The 25,873-nt window shown below is 36.2% G+C and overlaps 2 protein-coding genes across 4 annotated transcripts in view; both read right to left on the bottom strand.

The window, feature by feature from the left end:
- myo7ab (myosin VIIAb) overlaps positions 1–12,261 on the bottom strand; it is a 40,557-nt gene extending 28,296 nt beyond the window's left edge. The window contains exons 1-4 of the mRNA XM_051877356.1: positions 12,194–12,261; positions 2,010–2,073; positions 1,452–1,565; positions 1,195–1,347 (exon numbers count right to left, since the gene is read on the bottom strand). Coding sequence (XP_051733316.1) covers positions 1,195–1,347; positions 1,452–1,565; positions 2,010–2,027 — 285 coding nt within the window. The 5' untranslated portion in view covers positions 2,028–2,073; positions 12,194–12,261. The remainder of the gene's footprint in view (positions 1–1,194; positions 1,348–1,451; positions 1,566–2,009; positions 2,074–12,193) is intronic.
- Positions 12,262–18,856: 6,595 nt separating this feature from the next.
- Positions 18,857–25,873, bottom strand: part of capn5b (calpain 5b) — a 38,213-nt gene continuing 31,196 nt past the window's right edge. The window contains exons 9-12 of one of the 3 annotated variants that reach the window (XM_051877361.1): positions 25,437–25,558; positions 23,674–23,724; positions 22,116–22,252; positions 18,857–18,992 (exon numbers count right to left, since the gene is read on the bottom strand). In XM_051877361.1, coding sequence (XP_051733321.1) covers positions 18,954–18,992; positions 22,116–22,252; positions 23,674–23,724; positions 25,437–25,558 — 349 coding nt within the window. In that variant the 3' untranslated portion in view covers positions 18,857–18,953. Of the gene's footprint in view, positions 18,993–21,745; positions 21,946–22,104; positions 22,253–23,673; positions 23,725–25,436; positions 25,559–25,873 lie in introns of those variants that run through there. The other 2 variants (XM_051877363.1, XM_051877362.1) reach the window with 2 other exon arrangements.

Genomic DNA, 25,873 nt, shown 5'->3' with positions numbered 1-25,873 from the left:
AGTTTAACTATTAATTTTATTAATTAAATCATTTATGACATGCTATGTTATTCACAAAGCCAACATTATTGTTTTTCCTGCTCCTCTTTCAAAATGTCAAACTGTCATCATGACAGAATATCCATATTTGAGTTCTTAACATCACGGAAATGAATAACTTTCACAGTTTGGGCATGGTGGTAACTGGTGAACGTTATGAATCAGTCAGTCCCTCCAATCCACTGAATTGGAAGGTCTGTGCTCATGCTATTGCACTTTTATACCATCAAGAAAGAGCAAGTGACAAGAAAATGGAGATTGAAAAACACCTGACTTTCAAGTTAGATAAGCAAAAAGTAAATAAATCTGCTAAGTGCACTCAACACATTTCCATACAAATGAGTCATAGCAATAGTGTACCTAATGGCTCTATGTAAGGCCTGTGCCCAATGATTGAACTGATTCAAGCACCAATTTTAAACTATGACAAAGCTACAATGCCTTCCATTAAGCATTCTAGTGGTGAAACATTTCAGTGATGAAACAAAATGAAAAGGTCACATTTTACGAAGCCAATTTGATCTGAAATAAAAACAAGCAAAAAAGCTATACCATCTAAGAGACCAAAACAAATCATTCATTCATCTCTCAATCGTTTTACGGAATGAAAAAACATGCCCAGATTTGACATTCAGCAAACGCCACAATGAAGGTAAAATGTTTTGGTCTACATTGTTCAGTCATAAATCAATGCCAATGTTCCAATGACAGTCTATTTTTCTAAGCGAACAAGCTTTGAAGCATAAAATCTTTAAAAATGTATTACATGCTAAGCAGCAACAAGCCAGTGTTTTTAAAATGAGTCATCTGCAATTAAAAGAATTTTTTAGGTTTTCGACCCATTTTACTTCTATAGTCTTATGTATTTCTAAGTGAAAGAGGATATTTAGTGAGAAAAACATGGACTTTGATCAAATAAGGCCAAAATATGAATTTAGCAACTGGTTAACATTATGCAACAGTCTGTGTGGTCTAAATGATGAAATGTTCGATGTTAATGTTGATGTTCTTCACATTGTAATTGCGATTACAATATTTGAGTAAATAAGTGTTACATGATTTTTGAGCCCAATCGTGACGTTTTCCATGCAGCCTTATTAGATTCCACAAGCAATAAAATGAACCAGACAGAAAAATATCAAAAGTCTCACTTACATATATGACCCTGTCATTGTAACGGATCAGGAGATTTCTGAGGATACCAGCTTCATTCAGGTCCCCGAGACGGATCATGTCCTCCACCCCATGAATGGAGGTTGGGTGCATGGGCTTGATGTTTGTAGCATTCTGAAGAGAGATCCGATGCTCCTATATGGGGGAAAAGACAAAATATTGCTAATAAAACTGATATAAAACTGGTCTTTTCTCACATTTTGGACACTATTATGAGTGGTACACACTTAAAGGCCCACCTTTCCTTCATCATCCAAGACCTGGATTTGACCCGAATCACAGAGTTTGACCACAGCGCCAACAGGGACATCAAACTCACGGCCTGTTCTGAGGTCCAACCAGACATAGTCCCCCTATGGGACAACCAATCAAAAATCAAAACTTTAAACAATCAATACAAATGATTGCAAAAACAGACTAAAACATTATTGCAAAAATAATAAAAAATGTAAAAAATAAAATTTTAAGTAAATAAAAGATTGTTTTGTTTTGTATTTGGTTCTCTGTAAAATAGGTTTTTCATTTAATAAAAAGCATGGCACCCTATAAGAAGAATTAGGCTTATTAAATCTTAACCTGCTGGCTGTTATAATGTTAATGAGAATGCATGGTGGCCATTGCAGTACAACTGGAACATGATTTAAAGCAGCATCATTCAAACTGATTACTGGAGTGGAAAAATCTATCCAGGAAAAGTGTGTTAATAATATATGATGTCCTATAGCTGCCAAATTACAGCGTCCTTTGAGCAAGTAAAGAAGTTTGACATTGAGAAAGTGCATAAGAACAAGTCTTACCTGTTGCAGAATGACCATGTTTCTGGTTTATTGTTTTGACATTAGAATTCACCATGTGAGGGACCTATACAGGATACAAATAAAGAGAATAAGAGAACATTACAAATCAAATGTAAAGTTGTATCAAATCAAAAAAGATCAAAGCAAAGGTACTGCTGTACTGTATGAAATGAAGAAAAAGAAAAAGCAGGTTCCACATCCTAGGACTTTGCAAATATTACAGCCTTTTTAATAAAAGCAAGAATCTGTAAGCATATATCAGAAAAGCTTAAGTGCACTCTGCAGACACATTTCTTAGAATCTGATCACAGTTTCACAATGCATCATAAATTTAAAAATGAGCCAGTTGGGGCATATTTAAAATTACAAAGGAGGAACATTTTTACAATATATTTTGTTTACTATAAGGATCTACTGATCCCAAGAGTATTAAAGACCAAAAACATCTCTAACTTTGCAGAGCACAGAAGAGCTAATTCTATTACCAATGTGGGTCAAACTACAAAGTAGACACTGCCCCAGACAGACTAGACCAAACATACAGTACATAAGGGTCAACAGAAATATTACTGACTTTTCCATGAGCTAAAATTGTATTTTTATTTTTATTTTTTAAATGCAACTATATAGGTACACATTTTACAATAGGTCAGTGAAGACATGCATTTATCTGTTTCCTAAGCCCATAAAGTTAACCACTGATGCTTCAGCTGGCATGGAAAGTTACTTTTAAAAGGAATGTATTACAATATTGCGTTACTCCCTAATAAAGTAACTAATTGTGTTAGTTACTTTTTTGGAAAGTAATGAGTTGTTACTTTTGTGGTACATTTTCCTCACCTCGGCTGGGTTTGCTTGTTTGTTTTTAATAACAACAACAACAACAACAACAAAAACAAAAAGTTCTATTTTTTGGCAAATGTGAAGGCCCTTCATTTCAAGAGAAACGAATAAGCCTCAGGCTGAAGGAAATTCAAATTTGCGCCTGTACAGTAGAGGATGCAGCTCAAACAAACATTTCAGCTGTGCTGCCAAAATTTTAACCCTGAAAATTTAATTGTTAATAAATGGCATATCAGATTTTTTTACTTTTTATATGAGCCACAAACTTTCTTTCAAGTAAAAGGAAAAACAATACTTTGGGCTCTATCATTTGGGCCCTTTTGGACCATGCGCCAGGCGTGCCGACCATTTTTTCTGTCGTTAAACTAGCAAAAGTGGATTCGGACACGCCCTAAGTGCACCTGTGCCATGCGCTTCAGACCATGTGCTTAGATTGTTAAAATAGGGCCCATTAAAATAAAAATAATAATATTACACAGTAATATTGTGAAATATAATAATATAAATTTATTTATATAGCACTTTTAAAGCTTCTTGGCTCAAAGTGCTTCACAAAAGGCAAAAAGACATGAAGAGCATTACAAAATATAAAACCAGGAACATAATTAGTACATTAAAAAATATATCCAAAACACACAAGAATCCAAATACTTAACAAAGTAGTAAAAGCACAACTATACAAATACGTTTTTAAAAGAAACTTAAAAACAAAGACTCCGCAGATCTAATATCCACTGGCACGCTTTTCCACAACATTGGAGTCTTCACCGCAAAAGCTTTCACCTTTTGTTTTATATCTAGATCTCGGAACAGCCAACAATCCATGATTAGATGATCTGAGACACCTGACTGTTTCATGAGGTCTTAAAAGTTCTGCTAAATACTTGGGTGCCAAACCATGAATCGCTTTATATGTCAATAATAATATCTAAAATGAACTGGTAGCCACTGAAATTAAGCTAAAACTGGAGTGATATGATTAAAAGAGCTAGTTTGAGTCAGTAATCTAGCAGGAGCATTTGTACCAATTGAAGCCGTGATAAAGTACTTTGATTTAAAGAAGAAAACAGGGCATTACAATAATCCAGACGAGATGAAATAAAAGCATGAATAAGCATGATAAATATCTTATTACAATTTAAATTAACTGTTTTCTAATTGTAATTTATTCCCATGATAGCAAAGCTGAATTTTCAGCAGCGATTACTCCAGTCTTTAGTGTCACATGATCCTTTGTTTTGTGGATACCATGATACACTTTTTTTTTTCTAAGATTTTAATGATCAATAGAAAGTTGAAAATAACAGAATTTATCTGTTCTAGACTTTTTTTGTAACAATGTAAATGTCTTTACTGTCACTTTTTATCAATTTAAAGCATCCATGCTGAATAAAAAATGTATTTATTTCAAATAAATAACAAAAATCTTTCTGCGTCAGAGAAAATAATCAAGTACAAGTGAGAATAACTAGATCACCGATTGTGGCATCTCATCCTGCGATGAAAACCACATCAAGGTTACAGTTTATTTTAAGATAAGACTGAGACTGTCCACACTGTGATCATTAGAAAGACATTATCAGTACTACAAAATATCACACAGAACACATTTTAAATAAAATACCACTTGTAGTTACTTGAAGCAACTGCCTGATGCCAAATATACTTGTATGTATTTATACCCTGTGCTACTGAGGATAATTACACAGCTGAGGAAGCAGATTCAACACTAGTTTTACTCAGGCAGAGCATCTCAAGTCCTTACAGAATACATGTCATTACAGCCAGCATGAAGAGCAGTGCATGAAACCCACGATGAGCTTCCCTCGATGATTTAAAGGCTAAAAGAGTTGTGGTCTGGAATTAGTCACTTACAATGACAAGAAGCAGCTAATAGATTGAACGTCTCTGACTGAGGGGAACTGTCCCTATTATACCATCACTGAAGGAGCCGTCAGAATCGCAGACAGACAGCTTAGATGAGCCTGTGCATTCGGCTGACTGGCCTGCAGAATTGCACTGTCAAGCCCACATAGGCTCGCCTCTGATACTTTTCACCACCGTGATTAAGTGCCAATGTTCAACAATAACTCTGTATTCCTTGTCCTTCTCTGTATTGGCAGGGTTTTGTGTGCCTTTGAATGCTTTTCAAATGCAGACAAGGGTCTGATCACTATATTCAGATCTCAAAAACTTCTCAGAAACTTCAGGCCCCTGTTGATTTTCAAGTCCTCTTATGATCAATGAATGAAATAACTTGTATTAAAGGGGTGGTTGATTATGACTTCACTTTTTTAGCTTTAGTTAGTGTGTAATGTTGCTGTTAGAGCATAAACAACGTCTGCAAAGTTACAACATTCAAAGTTCAATGCAAAGGGAGATATTTTCTTTTAAAGAACTCTGCTTAAGGACTACAACAAACGGCTGGTAGGGACTACAACGTGCTTCTTCCCGGGTTAGTGACATCACTAACCTTAAAATTTACATAAACCCTGCCCCCGAGAACACGCAAGAAAGGGGGTGAGGCCATGTTGGGCTGCTTTAGAAAAGAGGAAGAGTTGTTGTAGTAGAGTGTTGTTGCCATGCCATCATTTTACGTCGGATTGTTTCACAAATGAGGGTCAATTCAGCGCTGGATTTGCACAAAAGATTAACATGACAGCACAGACTAGTCGATGATTTGAATCAACTCAGAAACGTCCAGTTGCCTTCTAAAAGTTGTAACTTCTTCCTGAGTCTCTCCATCAGTGTTTGAACAATGTAAGTCTGAACACTGTTACTGACAATGCTCATTTTGGCTGCGTGAGATTCTCCAGCTTTGTTTTTGTTGAGCAACCGAAGTGCAAGCTGTTAAAGCTCCGCTCTTTTCTGGAAAGCAGCCGGGAGCAGCAGCTCATTTGCATTTAAAGGAACACGCACAAAAACAGCATGTTTTTGCTAACACCCAAATAGGGGCAAATTTGACAAGCTATAATAAATTATCTGTAGGAATATTTTGAGCTGAAACTTCACAGACACATTCTGGGGACACCAAAGACTTATCTTACATCTTGTAAAAGGGGCATTATAGGTCCCCTTTAAGGAATATTGTTTAATATGTTTCAGGTTCAGTAACTTAAGCTTAATTTACAGCATATGTGGCATAATGTTCGCAAAAAATAATTTCCGCTTGTGCCTCCCTTTCTTTAAAAAATAAATAAATAAATAAGACATGAAAATCTGGGTTACAGTGAGACACTTACAATGGAAGTGAACAGGGCCACAAACACTCACAGTTTCAAAAGTATAACAACACGACATAAACAATATGATGAATTTAGTGTAAAAAATTGCTTATCTTTTCTGTGTAAAGTTATCCAATTTTATGACTTTGAATGGCGACTAAGTTGCCCTAAAATGACAGTAAAAATGATTCAAACAACTTTACAGGTCTAATAACAGAATATTTAATGTTTTTTTTTTTTTTTTTTTAAATAAAATAAAACAATTGGCCTCATTCACCTCCATTGCAAGAGACTCACTGTAACCTTGATCTTTTTTTTATTTTGAGAAAATTAGGATTTTTTTTTTTTTTTTTTTTTGTGGTGATCAACATTATGCCACAAATCCTGTTGATTTAAGCTGAACACAGAACATTCCTTTAAAATTAATGGATAGGTTTTATTATATTGTCATTATTTTTTTTTATTATTATTTCTTTTATTTTAATCTACTTAATTGTCTTATATATATATATATATATATAGAGAGAGAGAGAGAGAGAGATTTAATAAACAAATATATGAATATATATTTCATATTTTTGTTTAATGTTTAATAAACAATAAAAACAATTAAAAAGATATACATACATACAGTATATATATATATTGTTTTTATTGTTTATTAAACATGTTTGTTTGGTTTTTTGATAATGTCTGCTATAATTATTCTTGTTTATAGAAATATGTGGGCCTGTAACTAATGTAAGAACAAACATATGCAATATATGTTTAAGTTTATTCTTGAAGAGATAAAAAAAAAAAAATAATCAATCAATCAATAAATAAATAGAAAAATCAATGAAATAACTTGGATTAAATTACATTTTGATCCCAGATTTTCAATGTGGTCTTTTTGAACCCACATCAAGTTCACATAAGAAAATGTTATATTGTGCTGAGTGGACCCATCAATATGCCAGATTACGTATAAAATAATAAAATAACAGATCCAATGCTCCAGACTCCATAGGGTTAACCGGAGCAGCACCCATGCGGTCCATGGCAGGTCAGGTGAGCAGCAGGGAGGGAGAGGGAGTCTTTAGAAGCTTACACAGATTTCTCTGGATAAGCTTGTCACTATGCAAACTGTCATTTGTATATTCCAGCTGAATCATTTCCTTGTGCATTTTTTTTCTCTCTTTCAACACTGCATAACCAATTATATCCTCACCTGCGTCATGAGCAGACATCATAAAAATACCTGCCTTAACTGCCTCACAGATCTACTTTTGCGTTTCATAAGTTCATGTCACTATTATCAAATCAAATGTGAGAATGTAGTTTGGGGAGTGAGACTGAGGCATGTGTTAACTCATGTGCTGTCCTCATGGCATACTCAATAAGAAGATTAGTGTGGATACTAAGCACAGATTAAGCACAATATAAAGACCAATTTTGTTTTTAAGATTGCGATGCAGAATGCAGAAAGGTGCTACAATGCCTAAATGAAGTAATTATGGATCTGTAGATCTTGTTTTTTGTTCATTTGAGTTTTGCAAGCTCATTAAACACTTAGGAATGAAGGTCAAACAGAAGGAACATCACATCACCTGCTCTGGTCTTCAGCACAGACAGTGTGTTAGTGTGTCACATGGTCAAACACAGAACTGCTTTCAGCAAGGTCCACTAAATTAAGATGCAAATAGAAGACTTTGAGAAATGATTTGCAAAGTTATTTAAATAAAACCACATCTTGAATAGACTCTGTTTGCAGTTTGCACACTGAGAGACAAAATGCAGTTTGTACATAGTATGAATAACATTTTTGTAGGAAAGTTAGCATTTTAGCAGTTTCGGTTGAATTGTCTTGAAGTCTGTTTTTTTGTTTTTAAATGGCTAAAATAAAGTCTGTGGTTAACACGAGCTCAAGATATTTTCACATTTTATTCTATGACATAAAATAAATCAGTAGTATTGCCTTTTGATTTTTTCCTAAAAGCTTTTACTCGTCAGAAAAAAACTGCAAACAAGTGGCTAAATGGGACTACAGATGGTTTGCCAGGTCTGTAAAAAAAACCTCAAAAATAACCCAAAACTAGCCCAATGACCTTATCCCAAAAAATCAAAACTCAAAATATCACTTTCTAGTAGTAATCATTAACATCATTAAAGCTGCAAGCAGCGATGAAAGGGCCCTCGCACCCGGGGCCACTACCACCCGGTGGCCTTAGGAAAACAGTGAATAGTGGGAGACATGCATGACACGTGTGCAAAGTTTCATGAGTTTTCGAGCATGTTTAGGCCCACAAAAATGCGATTCATTTCGGAGAAGAAGAATAATTGACTGAGCAATTACAATAGGGTCCTCACACCATCGGTGCTCGAGCCCTAAAAATAACCTTCTGGGAACCAAAAACTCACATTCTGGAAATGTTATAATAACATTAAAAGAACATTAGATTAACGTTAGAATAACGTTATACAAACCAAAAACTAACTGTCTGGGAACGTTAGATTACTATTAGAATAACGTTCTGGGAATGTTAGATTAACTTTAGAATAACGTTATACAAACCAAAAACTAACGTTTTGGGAATGTTAGATTAAGGTTAGAATAATGTTCTGTGAGCCAAAAACTAACGTTCTGGGAACATTAAAGCTGGAGTCCGTAACTTTTTTTGGTTAAAAATGATCCAAAATAAATTTTAGAGCAAGTACATAACCAGCCAGTGTTCAAAACTATCTCCTTACCTTAGCCCGATTCACAACAGTAAGCTTGTAATAATGTTTTAAAATAAAATCAGTACTGGTGGGTTTCCGCGGGAAATTCGAGCATGCAGCCATTGAATCGTCTTTGCATCATTACGTCACATCTTTAAACAGAAAGGAAAGAGTCCCAGCTAGTAGACTATGCATATAGGATGCTGCTGTTAGTGGATCATTTTATAGCCTTTTCTCACAGCAGCTGCAATAATTAAACTTATCATTTTGATGGTGGATTGTAATCCAGAAAGGTCCAAATGACGATCATCAGTGACAACTGGAGATTCGCCGTAGACAAAAGGAAAAGACTTCGGACTGCGGAGTGGCTACAGAAATCGGAATCTACAGGTAACGCTAATACACACTAAACATTGACAGCAAACATTAGATTGGTCCGCACTGAGGAGCCGTGCCGAACACAAACAACCCATGTAAAGATGATAATTCCGCATATAACTGCAGTTGCAGGTTTCAAACAGAGATGGCGACAAAGAGGCAAAATTTACAGACAGCAGCTTTAAGAAAACTTTCCTGGCTAACAACAAAAAAAAAGCATAAATTAAAGCTGCAAGCAGCGATGAAAGGCCCCTTGCACCCGGGCTTACCGCCACCCGGTGGCCGGATAAATGGAGTAAAACATTACAATACAAGCATTTCAGTCAAATGCAGTTTATGCCATATGGGAAACCTTTATCCCACAGGGGAGAGAAAGAAAAATCAACTTCGAAACACCAATTTTAAAGTAGCCCAATTCCACTTGGCAACCCTGGACTACAGAGGTTGTCTGGGACATTAAACAACATCACCTGAATAGGTAAACTCATCTACTTACTAGTCCACTTTAACTCTTGCAAACTATTCTAACTCACTTTCAATGATTTTTTTTTTTTTTTTTTTTAAGACAGAAGCTAAGAAGCTAAATGATGGTGAAGTCACGGAACAGTGCTGTAGTTAACTTATAACCTACATTTAGATTTTTACTTCTACCTTTTTACTTTTTGAACAAAATGTGTAAGAATAATAAACTTTTGTTGGCCACTGAGCTTATTTTCCTCAATAATTCAAAAGCCTATTGAGTTTTTCCCCAAGGGAACCAGGGTGATGCTAACTCTGGTTTGTCCTACAAAAATACGTCATTACAGCAGCACTCTATTCACAAAACTATAAATGTACTTTTGAACATCGGAGATGCTACTCTGAAACTGTAGTCTGCCAAGATGCTAATTTTAAGTAAGTAAACTAGACTACACTTATTTTATTTTAAAAAGAGTAGCATTTCTACACATTCGTTTTTAGTTAGTTATTCCCCAACACTGGCAGTTTAGAGAGAAAAAAAGCATCTGGCAAAAATAGCACATGAAAACATCACGCTATATTATTCGAGCACATTTAAAGAGATTACAGATTGAAATGTAAACTGGCTGGCTTTTCTCTCCTAACCACATCTAATCTCAGTTTATGGGATCAGTTTAATGGCAGAAACACATAACTTAAAGGGATAGTTCACCCAAAAATGAAAATTCTGTCATCATTTACTCACCAAACCTATATGAATTTCTTTCTTCTGTTAAACACAAAAGAAGATATTTTGAAGAATGTCGGTTACCAAACGGTTGATGGGCCCCATTGACTTCCATAGTATTTTTTTTTTTTTCCATACTAAGGAAGTCAATGGGGCCCATCAACTATTTGATTACCCATATTCTTCAAAATATATTCTTTTGTGTTCAACAGAAGAAAGAAATTCATACAGGTTTGGAACAACTTGAGGGTAAATAAATGATGACAGAAGATTTTTTAAATTTTTGGGTGAACTATCCCTTTAACAGTGAAGCATTGAATAACTAATGAACGTGTTCCCTTAATGTTTTTCTAGACTAATAGGTCAGACGTTTATGTGGCTTGTTTCATAACCAGTCATTTGCCCTGGGCCAAAACTTTCTAAAGGTCTTAAATCTTGTGCCCCTATAAACTCTCAACTGCTTTTCCAGCACCTTAGTGAGTGCCAGAGGCAGATTAACACAGTCACTTCCTCTGTGTCTGTCAGCTCAGAGTCTGTGTCAAAGCAGCAGCATGTCAGAGCAATTCAGTTCTCTGTAGATGTCTCTAACCATCCACACAAACACACGTGGATGACAATAAAACAGTTTTACACTTAAAATAAATCTTATAAAAATAAATTGTAAAAATTTAATTATACAGAAGTAGTAGTAGTAGTAGTAGTAGTAATAAATAATAATGGTAACACTTCACAATAAGGTTCCATTAGTTAAGGTTAGTTAAAGCATTAACTAGCAATGAGCAGTACATTCGTTCCAGTACTAATTAATCTTTGCTAACATTAATTATTAAAAATACAAGTTCATTGTTAGTTGTAGTTCAGGTTCATTAACTAATGTTAACAGTTACAACTTTTGATTTTAATAATGTTTTAGTAAATATTGAGATTAACAATAACTGAGATTATTAAATGCTTTAGAAATATTTTTTTCATTCTTAGTTCATGTTAACTGATGTAGTTACCTAAAGTTAACAAATGAAACCTTACAGTGTCGCTGTTACATACGTTACATGCAGTTATAGTAATAACTATAAATTATGCATAATTACATGCAACTAACCCTAAACCAAACCAAACCAATCCAAATCCTAATCCTAACCCTACAGTAAGTGTATGTACTTAATATTACTCAGACAGTACTTAAATGTATAATTACAGTGTAACAAAGACACCTCAAAATAAAATGCAACCGTAAAATGTTACCATGATGGTAATATCTGGTTACACTTTATTTTAAATGTGTCTTTGTTACACTGTAATTATACTTTTAAGTAATAACTACATGTACTTACTATAGGGTTAGGGTTAGGTTTAGGAGTAGTTGCATGTAATTATGCATAATTTATAGTTATTACTCAAGTAACTGTGTAACAAGGACACTAAAATAAAATGTTACCTAATATCTTAATGGTAATTTTTGTCTTTTTTCCCAGTAAATATATCTAAATATCTTTACAACAATATGTGGAAAAACAGCATAAGATATTAAGACTTGTATATATATATATATAAATTTTCTCTGAAAACATGTCTTATTTCCTCACACAATTTGGCTTCTCTGGTAAACTCAACTCATTTTAAGGATGTTTCAATATTTTTATGGGAAAACAAGAAAAAGGTTTTTGCTTGCTTATGTTAAAGTATTCCAAAACCCTTCTCTCTAATATCGATAGGAAGGTATAAATGGTTCCTCCTCAGGCCTGGTACAGAGAGCGGCAGAGCAGAAAACAGTCAGCAGTAAGTAGCTTTCTGTAAAGCCTTAAAAGAGCATGAGATGCTGAACGGCTAAGCCCTGAGTCTGAACACTTACTCACCTCACAGTGACTCAAGAGTTTGTCTTGCTTTCCTTTCTCCCTTCTTCTATCTTCACACCTCTATTTGTTCGTCCTTCTGTCACCAGATGTTTGGTATGTCCACACGTCCAGGTTGAAGAGCTGATCTGGAGTTAGGTGATTGACAGGTGTAAATTATATCAGAGGATAAAGTACACTCTTCTACAGTGGCTCAATTGTGTCGTTGTCCTCTTATGCATGTCCTACTGTAAACTACCTGTTGATGTGGGATGCTGGGTAATGCAGCAGGAGAGCAGTGGCAGCATTCGGCGTCTCCTTCAATGGCATTCCTGATCCAGCTTAGAGGGAGGCGGGGTTAGGCAGCGGGTGGTCACTGTGGGGGAGGGAAGGCTTGACACAAAGGTCTTCTGGTCACTTCAGCTGAAGTACATGGCTGCTTGTTTCCTGTTACACTTTCATGCCTCAATCTCCTCTGCAAACTAAACATGAAAAGGTCAAGCTTTGTATCTATAAACAGATGCTGGGTGTGTCTGATACACTGATTGTAAAGTTTAAATGGAAATGGCATGAATCCAAAGTATACAACACCTATAAATAACAGTAAATACAGTAAAATCTCTCAAGGTTAAAGCCATTTTAATAGGTCGAAAAACATTTAATATTGAAGTATCATTGATTCTTTCAGACATTTTTCTAATCAAAAATAAACAACATCAGAAATATGTTAAAATGAAGTACAATTAGGAGGTTACATTTTAACTTTGAATGAAATTTGAACGAAATTACCTTTTTTACACTTACATCACTGGGGTCTCTCAGACCCAACATAAAAACAGTAATTAAAGGCACAATATGTAAAATTTTGCCGCTAGAGGTCGCCTATTCAAAACAAAGGCGTAGCTTGATTGAGCGCAGAATCATGGGAGATGTAGTCTTCAACCTCACAGCCGGTGGAAAAGAATCGGGACGAGAGTCACAGTACTCGGGCAGAAATCATGTTCATGGATGAGGTTATTAACGCTACTGTAGTATGAAGCGGAGCAGGGCCGAGTGCTGCTGGAGCTGAAATAGGCTGCTGGAGTGTTTGCTAATGAGAGACGAGCGCGACACACGGGTCTTGAGCGGTGGAGCTTTTATTATGCTGCAGTTGCTGCTTCTGCTTCTTCCGGTCAAGCGTATGTGGGGTAAAGCAGTGCTGTTTATCATATTAGATACATTCGAGTGTGTTGAAAATGATGTTATAACGTTACTCTGTGTGTCACTCTGCTATGATGAGACACTTGTTGCACACTGCAGTAAGCTAAATCGATATTAGAATATCATATTAATAAATGCTGGATGGCTTGTGTTGTTAAATGGCATGGAATTAAATTTAAACATATTGCTGTATTACCGTTACTAAAAATAAAGCTGAATCTGATTATGCTACGTTAGCGACTTGACAAAACAGTGTTGTCTCGAAGGCATGATAAAAACATGGTACAAATGGCTACAAATAATAGAATAAAATAAAATAAAAATTTGACTGAGTTAATTGGAATAGTGGAGCATCAGATGAGAAAATAAAGAAAAACTCCCAAACATTCTCGTGCACAAAACAACTGCAGCAAGACTTTTTTTAATCTTTTATTTCAAAGTCATGCCACAAGTTGACAAAATACAAAAGAAAAAAAAAAAGTACTTCAAATAAGTATATCAAATAACCACAGTGTAACCCAGGAGAGACTTGCACGCAAAATAAAACACATTTAAACAGAGATAAGATACAGAAAACCTACAATCAGTAAAGATATAGTATATATGTCTGTGTCTGTCTGTTTGTTTTTTGAACACAAGATTCAATGGCTAGATATAAAACAGTAAACAAATGAGTATAAAATGCTAATAAAAGATACTTGTTATAAAGATAATATCAGCTATGTTTCATAGAATGATACCATGCAAGATATTTTGTATATTTCTGTTTAAGTATATATATGTTGGTTTCAAGTTCAACATCAGCAGAAAAAAATACAAGAGTATCACAAGCTCATTCTCTGGACATCTGACCCATGTCAAAAAATGACAAAGAGCTATAGGATTCACTCGCTCCACACGCATTCACTGGTTATTAAGGCTGTACTCTATCAAGACGCCTAGAGAAAGTCCAACATGGCATGACAGTATTTGTGACGGCGTGTGTTAAAGAAAAGAGGTTCACTCAGCCAAAGTACATGCAGCAGTCAAGGCCAGAGAGCCAGTAACATCACAGAGAGCAAATAACACTCAGGAACGTCATTCACGTGATCATATGAGTCGAAACAATGCCAGTGCTTCAGAGGATTTGAATTTGCCTCGTGATTACAAGCAGTTAAAAGTCTCCAGAGACATAACACATGTTGAGATTGTGAATTAATTATGCAAGAGAGTGAAACTAGGCATTCTCTGTGAATGTTATTGTTTCCTTCATACGTACATTGCATTAGCTGCGCAAACATTGAATAAGTTACTATAAATTCATACTGTGTGTAAATCCTGTTTGTAAACAAACACAAACCCACATGCAATGTAAGATTACACTTGCACATGGAAGCAGCATCAAGATCCACTCGACACAACATGGCAAAGGTTCCTCTAATTGATCTGAAGCATGCACCACTATCTGAGTGAACCATGACCTTCTAAGACCATTTGTACATTGGCATTCCAAGGAAAATTAAGATTAAATCAAAGAAAACATACAAATAATTGATCGATATATAAAGAAATCTTTACACCTTGACATTAAAAGGCATTTGAAGATCAACAATTCTTATTATATGCCATTGGCCACATATGTTATTTGGCAAAATAGACAAAAAAATAAATATAATAGGAAATGCATATGGCTCCAACTGTACTGGCACATTGGCATCTTTCACAGCATTCTCATTAAAAACAAAATCTACATATTTAAGCTTTGGATGAAACAAAGTAAAATAAAAATGAAAGGTTTGTTGTCTTTAACAGCTGAAGAGAAACTGACTAGATTTAAGGCTATTTAGTCAGATTAAAAGGTATAAAGTATGTAATTTCTGCACACATTACCTAACTGAACTACACAAATTCCAGAACACGCCCCTCGTTTGACATTGGTCAGACAAACATATAGCCCTGCCCCAGACTCTACCCACTGGTTAAGCCAATGTTGCTGGTCGGATTGCTCAAATAAACAGAGCAATGTTTTTATAGCGCCTCAGAAACACAGGGTTAGACTTCAGGGAAATAAATATATGAAAAAAAAAAAAAAAAACAAAAAACAAAAAACAAAATCACATCTGAGCAAAATTGCTGTCTCCATATCTAAAAAAGCAAAAACAAAGTGGCTAATATTAATATGTGTCAAAATTTTGCTGTTTTAATTAAACACCTCTCTGCTCAGTACAAACTGCTTTCTATTATTTAAATCAGTCAGTCATAGAGGTCAAAATGGAGATAAGTAAAATCCATCCACAGACATGAAATTTTCCTTGCTAAATCCCCTGTTTAACCGTCATAATCTGGCCTGCAGAGGTACAAATGATGTAAAAGAATGACTGGGCTATTGTTGGGGATTTCCAATTCAATCTGGTTGTATAAAAACTGAACTGTAATGGAGCTAGAGAAAAAGCTTCATTCATCCCTGAATAAGATCATTTTGTCTCCGATGTGCCACACTGGCTAATCCAGTGGGCTTCAGCGAGATCTTGTCATCCACCATTGTTACTCTAATTGGCACTGAATTGTTCAAACCTGGCATTTAACACTGTTTGTGTTTCTCTTCTTACCACATCTCTCCTTTTCTTACTCATCTAGGTTTGAGTATCAATACTGGCTCAACTTTAAAAACATTACAAATTTTATAAACCTTAGGCAATATAACCTAATGTTTGAGATTCTTATGCTACATTTTTGACACAAAATATTAAAAACTGCAAACAGGCTCCTGGTAAATTTTGTACCATTTGGCCTTCACATCTGTTTCATTGTGGAAGAATTAAAAGATTATTAAAAACAAAACAAAACACTTTACACCATGTAACAAAAATAACACTTCAGAGGCATATATAAATTAAATAATTCGAAGTGAAATTAGCAAAGATTAGGCATAAATTCTCAAATTTTCAACTCAACACACTGCAGAAATCAGGTTCTTAATCAGTGTTTTGTCTTCTCTAGAATAAATAGTTTAGCATCCTTAAAACAAAACTGCATAAGATATTAAGACTTTTCAGAGAATATGTCTTGAATTATGGTTATTTTCTCTTACCACATTGGCAAATGCATTTATTTATTAATTCTAACAAAATTTAGTGAAGTTTATGCTTAAGAAAAAAAACTATTTGCCATTATGGTTAAAAAAGTCTTAATATGCTTAATATACAGTTTCTCTAGTAAATGTATTGTTTTAAGTATGCTTTTTTTGCAGTGTAGCTGACATTCAAATCAGAGGATGGTAAAACATATTCAACCATGATAAAAGACTGATGTGGACCCATTTTTTTTTTCTTTTTTTTTTCCAAAACTCACTTATAGTGACTTAAATCTGGGCATGAAGCATAAACAAGACATTGTAGTGCACAAAGAGTTCTGTAGCAGTCTCTGGTGGAACAGCACAACTAGCCATTGGAAAGGACACAAAGCTGGTGATAATAGTCACCATGTGTCTGTAGTTAAGGTGTAGTTCCTCATTTTCAAGAGAAGCCGAGAAAGAGAAAAAAAGGATCTTCTCTTAAGTACAGAATGTCTGTTAATGCAATCGTGCAGCAGTTCTTGCGAATCTCAAACAATGGCACATGCTGTTTGGCAGGAGTCTGACTAGAAAGTCATTAAGACAGACAAATCCTTGTTTTACAGTCTCGCGATCCTCAGAGCAAGAGTGAGGTAAACCCAGAGATATTTGTGGGTCCAAAGGCCTGCTCTTCATCTTTTGAGCACCGCTAGCACTGACAGAGTTTTCCCTTTGATTTAAACGTGCATAACCTTTTAATGGTCCTTAGTTTATATTCGAGGGCTAGTGGATCTCTCTCTCTCTCACACACACACACACACACACAAAGGTGACCAGAAAACCATGATATCAAAATCACTATGCATGCATACATACAGCAGGGCTGGACAATAAGGACTGCCCAATGGCCAAAACTGCCCAAACTTTGCCATTTGGATAGCTATAACAAGGTAATTTAGAAAATGGGCGTGTCCAAGTGTACCCAAAAGCCTACCATTACTAAACGAAAACTCAGAACTTTGTGTCATTAGATGAGCACATGCGGTACATGATTCTAAAGAAGCACGAAAACATTTATAGAGATCTGCCCATAGTTGGGGCTATAACTAAAGTCCCTTTCAAGAAAAGTCTGTTCACTCGGCAGCCATATTTGCAATGCCTCTGGGCAGCAATTCTGACTTTATCAATCAGCGATTGGCTCTTTTACTTGGAAGGCGGGACGTATTCCACTATATTGCACATTGCAGTTTCCCCCATTCATAACTAATAAGAGTGAACAGTCTTTTTGTATCTATAGTCTTTGCAATAACTGTTAAAAAGGTGTAAAAAGGCTATATTTCTATGGCAAATGCAAGAAAAGGCTGAAAATGGCCCTTTTCCTGTCTGATTTACGTACAGCTTCTCAAAATTAGCATGTGAGCACGTGAGTCACATGATTTCGAGGAAGCGTGCAAAATTTTATGGAGATGGGACCATAGGTGGTGCTATAACTTTTAAAAAACTTTAAAAAACATATATTTCCTATGGTAAATTGCCTGTATTGGCTTTATATGGTCGTTTCCATCTATGTTTGACAGTTACTGGCTTGCTAAATAAAACATCATACCTTTTTACGGTAAAAGGCCTTAAAAAGGTTGAACCCCAATAATTGCTGCTCGCAGCTATATTTTCAGCTGTATCTTTGTTCTATTGTATTTATTTGTGCTATTAATTGTAATTTGTTTAGTTGTTTTTATTTTATTACTGACTGTTTGAACTTTATATTAGTTAGGTTAGTAGTTTAAAAATCTTTTTTGTTAATTGAAATAATGCTGAAATAAAATAAAATATAAACATCAGATGAAAAACTTAAGAGTGAAAATAAGAAATGTTACCATGGCAATAACTGGAATAGGTTAAGTACTAAAAATACTAAAACTAGAACTGAAATAAAAATAAATTAAAGCTATATATATATATATATATATATATATAAATAATAGCACATAAATAACACTAAAATAACTTGGTCAAAGGAATACATACAGTAACCCACCCACTATTGTTACAAAAAAGCTACATATCACGCTGCTGGTTTCTCATTATAGAAAAAGCATTAAATCAAAGTGATGACATTTTAAAACATAGCTGTCAAACTAAAGCTAAGACAAATCATTAGGGCAAACGTCATCCTAAATGAAACTTGTGATGTGGGATGTGGCTTATCAAATAAGGACTAACTGGTCACCCAAACACACACATTCACACACAATATCAAATGCAGGACAAAGTTGAAATGCTCATCAAACCTCCCCATCATTTTTGTAATGCCCATCCATGTTTTCAGGCAGAAAATGGCATGGCAGATTGTTTGGGTGGGCTTTTGGTACTATGCGTCCACTGGTAAGAGTAGAACTCGTCTTCATGCTCCAGTAGGTTCTATTCCAGACTCCTGTTGCTAAGCGACGTGACCCGGAGAATTTGAAGAGGTGCCCGCTGCGGCCCACCGGTCACTGAAATCTTTCAGCTAAATGAGAGCTGATCAGGTCTCGCTAAAGATCAAGGTTTCTGTAATCAGGTGGACCTCCACATCACTGTGCATCTCGAGGGAATCTGTGTGAATGGGCACACGTGTGACACTGACTGAATATATGATGACTGAATGCGTGGAGGAGAGAAGGGATGGAAAGAGAGACAAGGGGGGGGGGAAAAATAGGATTTGAATCAATTCCCTGGGCTGGGCTGCATTCAGTGATCTGGCAGACGAGATGCGGCCGATCATGTGACTAGGACTCCTAAAGGATCTAATTCTACCTTAGACCAACTCAACTGTTCATGCAAACACAATGCATAGCCCTTTATTAAATTTCAGATCATGACTGGGTGGTATTAAAAGAATAGTTCACATAGAAGTTAAAATTCTGTTATAATTTACTCACCGTCATGTTAAAAACCCATATGCTGTTTTTTGTGGAACATAAAAAGTTGAATCTTTATGTAGCTATTTTCCATACAACATTCTGTCAAGCTCCAAACACCACGAAAGTGGTCCATTCAACATCTTCTGAAGAGAATCGATAGCTTTACTTTACAAAACTGAATTATTTACCTATAATCTTCCCCTCCAGTGAACCGTCAGTGAGTGCTCAAGATCAAATTGTTCGCTGAAAAGAACAGGCTCAAAAGCTGAGCGATACATTCATAAATCAGAATGAACAAGCTCAAGAACTGATTCGCGAATCAAATCGAACATTTCAACGAAAAGAACAGGCTCAAAGGATGAATGATTCGTTCATGAATCAGAATGAACAAGGCTGTGTCCGAAATCACCCCCTATACCCTTAAAAAGGGCACTATTTTGAGGGGACAGCCACTTGTAGTGGTGTCTGAAACCATAGTGGACATTATCGAGTGCACTCAATCAATCCCACAATTCACCGCAATAACGGGTATACAACGGATGTATGCTCAAAGGCAAGAGAATATAAAGCACCGTGAGAGTCATGCACCGAATGAAGTCCCGCGTCTGACCAGAAGATGGCGCCCCACAGCTGAATCATCCATCCATCCATCCATTTTAGCTACAGCGTATTATCATACAGGGATTATGCTGCGTTCCAGGCAGGTTTTTGAGCCCGTAAATCACGACTTCAAATCACGACTCACGACTTTGTAGCGTTCCAGGCAAGTCAAGCCAAACTGCCTGAGTATAAACAAACCAGCATGGCGGACCGTACGGGGCTTATGCTCATTAACAATTATTTCTATCGCCAAAGGTGCTTACTCCTTGCTTATTTGAGGGAAACAAAGGAGGAAAACGGCGCATAAGGCAAGAGAAGCTGTTATATCTTTTATTTTGCATAAACACCGCATCCGTAGGGGCTGCCATTGTTGTTTCGCGGGCTATGTGACGTCAGAACCCGTAACTGGGAGTAAGTCGATCTAGTACGAGTTCAAGGGTGGGAAGTCACGGGTTTGACTGCTGTTCCAGTGCACTTTCACGGGTAGAAGGTTGGAAAAACACGGGTTACGGGTTGCCTGGAACGCGGCATAAATCAAGGGCGTGCGGTCCATATAAGCTGCGAATGCTCTGCATACCCAAGCCATTCGTGGACTATCTAAGAAATATTAACACTATAAATTACTACAAATTCCTTTGTTTGAGGTATACCATAAAGCTTACATGATAAAATATTGGTAATGCGTATGCAACTGTCCGTCATATATTTATTTACCAAACCATGGTAATTTTCTTCAAATCTGCCAGGGTTCCGGGTATGCTGGTTTTACAACAGCTTTGCCGCCTACGCTCTGTTGTTATGTATCGTCATCACTGTCGCGCGTTCTCATTGGTTTGCTGGTCTATGAAGGATTTAGAGCGCAGGGTAAGCTGTCCATGAATCCATGAAAAATGTGCTGCTGCTGCTGCCAGATCTCGATCAACAAAATTCACATTATATTGGATACAAAACTAACTAGACTAAATCAAATTAAAAAGTCATAATTGAAGCTATTTTCATAGTATTTCATTTTCTCCATAGGGAAATTTATTTTTTACAAAAAAGACAGATTGTAAGCAGACCTACTGTAACTATCTGAGTTTGAAATCGATGGTCTTCGTTTGTTAATGCCACCATATATTGGGTTTAATTAATTATTATTTATCATGGGCTACTAATAGCCTCGCCACTGGTATAAATTCCTTTTTAATTTTAATTATTAAATTGTTTAATTAAGGTTTATACAGAGTTTCCATAACAGAGTTCAAAACAAATCTTTTCATCTTACTATTGGAGCTGCCAGTTTGCTAGGTTTCAAACTATTATTAAACAGCAAGCACAAATTACGCAAAAGCGGCAGCCCTTCCGGCGCACACAATGTTCGAATTCACTCACTCGTCTTCATTCACTCCCTGAAGTGAACTATATTAGTGGACTAATAGTGAATGAGGGTTTAGGAGGTGATTATGGACACAGCCCAAGTTCAACTCACTGATTCAATCCTGTCACAGGTGTTCTCAAGTTAACAGATCACTGGAGCAGAAGATTATCACTGAATAATGACTTCAATTTCAGTCTGTTCCTTACATAAATCTATCATACGGCTACAAAAGACTATTGTATGGATTACTGTGGTCACTACCAAATAGGAGGATTATTCAAAATTGTCCTTTTTTGATCTATAGAAAACATAACAACTAAGGGGTTTGGAATGACATGAGAGTGAATAATGACTTTCAGTTTTTTGAGGGGTGAACTAACCCTTTACTGTATAAAAAAAAAAAAACGGTAGAAAATTAGTTCTAAAGGCATTGAGGGTGAATGAGGAAACCAAGCTGAAAGTGTGAAGAGGCGGCATGCATGAGGCTGCATTTAGTTTCTGATCAGATGTTGGTTAAAGTGGTGCAGGTGATCACACGCACAGTCAGCGTGCCTGGAAGGTTGTTGTCTTGGCGACTACCCTTGTCTTTAAGGTAGACCGTGTGCTGCTCTTGGCGGTCGTTAGGGTCACTAAAGAGGGTCACCTGACCCAGGAAGGTGTCAACAATCACATTCTTATTGTAGATCTGAGTTCGTCAAGAAGCAGTCAGAGGGGTTAAGCAGGAGAAATAGAAAAGAGAAGCAGAAAAAAGGTGAGAGGAACAGATCAGTGTGATCAGTACAGGGAAGGAGATCTGAAGAATTTGGTGAAAATGACTAAAGGAGGAAGAGATGTAATTACATACTTCCAACTCACCTCGATGTGAATGCCTTCCTTTGGCTTTTTGCGGTAGAATATTCCCTTAATATCAAAATTAGGGCAGCGTGTGTCTTTGTGCACGGGGGAACGAACTTTCTCCCCCTCACAGGTGATGATCACATACGGGTCAGAGGCTAAAAACAAAACAAAAAAAAAGCGTGTGAGTAACACACTTTATATGACAGGATTCAGCACATGAATTTGCTGCCTCTACCACTGAAACGCTGCAAAAAATATTTTCTTAATCAGTATTTTTTCCAGTTTTCTATTTAAATATATTATAGAATGTAATTTATTCCTGTGATGGCAAAGCTGAATTTTCAGCATCATTACTCCAGTCTTCAGCGTCACATGATCCTTCAGAAATCATTCTAATAGGCTGATTTTCTGCTCAAGAAACATGTCTTCTTCTTCTTATATAATGTAGAAAACAGTTGCTACTGCTTAACATTTTTGTGGAAACTGATACAGTTTTTTAATTTTTTTTTTTTTTTAGAATTCTTTGATGAATAGAAAGTTCCAAAGAACAGCATTAAGTTGAAATAGAATTCGTTTTGTAACATTATTATGTAACCTTTGATCCATTGTGCACCTTTGCTGAATAAAAGTATTCATTTCTTTGAAAAAAAAAAATAAAAAATCTTACTGACCCTAAACGGTAGTGTATATTTATATTGCAAGGCTAGAATAAATTTATCTTTGGATGTTTAAGACTAAAATAATGATTAAGAAAATGATTTTTGCAGAGCACCATAAAGAAACAAATACAATGCACATGCATTGAATACAGTCAAGCCAGAGATTTAAAAATAAATAAATAAATAAATTGCTTGCTCCCAATCAGTTCAGTACCACCCAGTTCTCCAAGCAGGTATTTTTTAAACATTACAGTATGTTTACATCATCGCTAGTAACGCCACCTGTTTACTACTGTAGCTAGGAAACAACTGAGGAAGAGAAAACGGCAGTTTTCTCTGAACAACCAAACACTGAAATCTGTTATCAAACCAAAATCTTCATTCATTTTCCATAAATTTCACAAAAAACTCCACAATCTCCAAATCTTCAGTCACCAACTCCACAAACACCCAGCATTCACTGACTCTACTTGTCATTAGAGACTCACTGTAATACATTTGAAATTGTTGTGGAATTCATCTCAGTTTTTGAGGAATATCTTAGCATATTTCATGAGTTGTACACTTTATCATAATTCACTTTGGTTAAAAGAAAAGTCACAAAGAACATAAATGTAAATGCAGAACCAGAGAGGTGAGGTGAGACAAACACTTAAGCAAAGGACAGAGGCACAGACTGACACTGGAGAATTTAAGACTATAGCACGATGTAAAAGTAGTCCAACTTAAAACATGTCAAAAAAAATGTGTCTTCATTTTGCATGACAAATGTGTGTTTCACTATTCAAAGCTACAATTAAAGTAAATGAATTACAGTGTGGCAGATTTAGATAAATATGAGAATTCGAATTAATCTTGTTAACATGCTCACATTTCTATAAGGGGAGGGAGATGCTAGCGGCTGCTAATATCAGTACCTCCTGTGTAGAAGTCAGAGCGTGTCTTGTGGGAGATCAAGCAGTGCAGCTCTGTGTGCGGTCAAAAGAGATTTCTAAATGTAAAAGCTCTAGACTTATTAAGCAGCACAAAAATCTGAATCTGTAATGGGTTACATGAATAATTCATCATTTACAGTCTTTACTCAATGATGACTACAGTATCCTTTAAAACTGAACATGACCGCAGTTTATAGAGCACTGGTTTCAGGGTCTATGGGGAGAAATCAACTATGCAAATTGTTATTAGTATAATCACATCCAAACGCAAGGACATCAATGGAAACCAGAAGCAATACATTTTATTAAGAAGAGAAATCATAAATGCAACTTTTATCAAGGTAGATTAATAGTGTTGATCTTCAGCTATTGATTTTACAGGCTTCTAAACAAACACTTAAGTGGATTTCACACCGGAGGAACGTTTTCATAGTTCCTATGTCTATTGGCGGAATTACCCGTTTTTTGGCGTGTTCGCACCGCAGGAACTGGGAACGATTTTAGTTATAGGAACACATTCGGGGGGGGGACTAAATTAGTCGGCTGTGTAAACACACAGTTTACATACAGTATACTGCAACTCCACGAACATGGAAAACAGTGACAGATAGTATTTACCTTTCGCCTTTGTCTGCGGCGCTGTGTTCTTTTCTCAGACTCGATGATATGTAGCACTGCAAGTTGTCATAAGAGATTTTGTCTCTTAACCCTCCTTTTTGCTCTTTCAATCGCATAACCTATATGTCTACATTCCATCTCCGTTGTCACGAAACCCATGACACACAACAAAAACACAGCTCTGATCATGGCGTCCTCATATCCTCCAGTTGTTGAATGCCACGCTTAAAGGGGACATATCATGAAAATCTGACTTTTTCCGTTTAATTGCTATAATCGGGTCCCCGGTGCACCTACCAAACCAGAAAACCTGAAAAAGGACAACCCAGTAACTTTGTTTTGGTAAGTCTTTCTCTGCAAGAATGTGAAAAAACAAGCCGTTCAGATTTCGCTTCCCTTGTGACGTAGGAAGGGGATCTTATTATAATATTACCGTCCCCGGAATCTGTATGTTTCCACCCACTGCGCCGCCATTTTGTTTTCGCAAGTGACAATGGTATATCAGTAACACTGGTCCTGTTGTGCATGGGAATAATAACAGTTGATTCTCAAAGATGGATCGATACCAACTGTTCATGATCCAATTTCATATATATTTCGTGATGTTTGCAAATTGTCTTTCTGAATGTGTTTCGGTAGCACGTTGCTTATGTACAGTTAAATGTGGCTAAAGTTACCAATGTTTCTTACTGTATTCACGGAGACCAGAGCCATGTTGTTATTTTAATTTTTAACCCGAAAACGCTTTCCGTCCTTAAAATTTATATATGCATCTTTATTGATCATTATTTATGCCTCAGTGTATTGGAATCATGAGCTTTGTGATAAAACATGGTATAATAAAAAATTCATGGGGAATTTTGAGCTGAAACTTCACAGACACATTCTGAGGACACCTGAGACCTATATTACATCTTGTAAAAAGGGGCATAATAGGTCACCTTATAGCTTACGTCACTTCAGAGTTGCTACTGGTGGTGCGAATGCAACCAGGAAAACAGCCCTAGGGGAAAATTATTTCTCTGGGGACCGCCCTGGTGGCTAACTCTTATAATTGAGTTCCTATAACTACCCGGTGCGAAAGCCCCTAAATATATCTGTTACTTATATAGAAATAGAAGGCATACCTCCATTGGCGTCTTGGCCCTGCAGGCCGTCGGCACTTAACACATGCACCTGGGTGACCAGCTGAGGGTAGCCGCAAATCCCAGTCCAGCATGTCTGAGGAGGCTCGTCCAGTGTTAATTCTCTAAGGAAACACAATCAGGAATGATATGAGCCTTTTTGGCCAGGTACCAGTATTGTTATTAGAAATGCACCGAAACTTCGGCTACTGAAAATTTTCGGCCGAAACAGCTATTTTACGAAACCGCTATTGGTTTTGGAAGGCCGAAATCAGTGACCGAAACAGACATTTAATTAGTGCATCTCTGATGGCACATTTTGACTATGTTCAGCATCTATTTCACACACAACATACTGTAGATAAGCTACAACAGTTAAACATGCAAGCTGTGTGGACACTAGCTCTGGATTGACAATATTAATTTCTTGAATTTAATCA

The sequence above is a fragment of the Ctenopharyngodon idella genome, chromosome 21 (genome assembly GCF_019924925.1).
Source record: "Ctenopharyngodon idella isolate HZGC_01 chromosome 21, HZGC01, whole genome shotgun sequence".
In the NCBI taxonomy this organism is placed as follows: domain Eukaryota; kingdom Metazoa; phylum Chordata; class Actinopteri; order Cypriniformes; family Xenocyprididae; genus Ctenopharyngodon; species Ctenopharyngodon idella.
The sequence above is the reverse complement of the archived record's forward strand: the minus strand, read 5'-3'. Positions and strand labels throughout refer to the sequence as shown.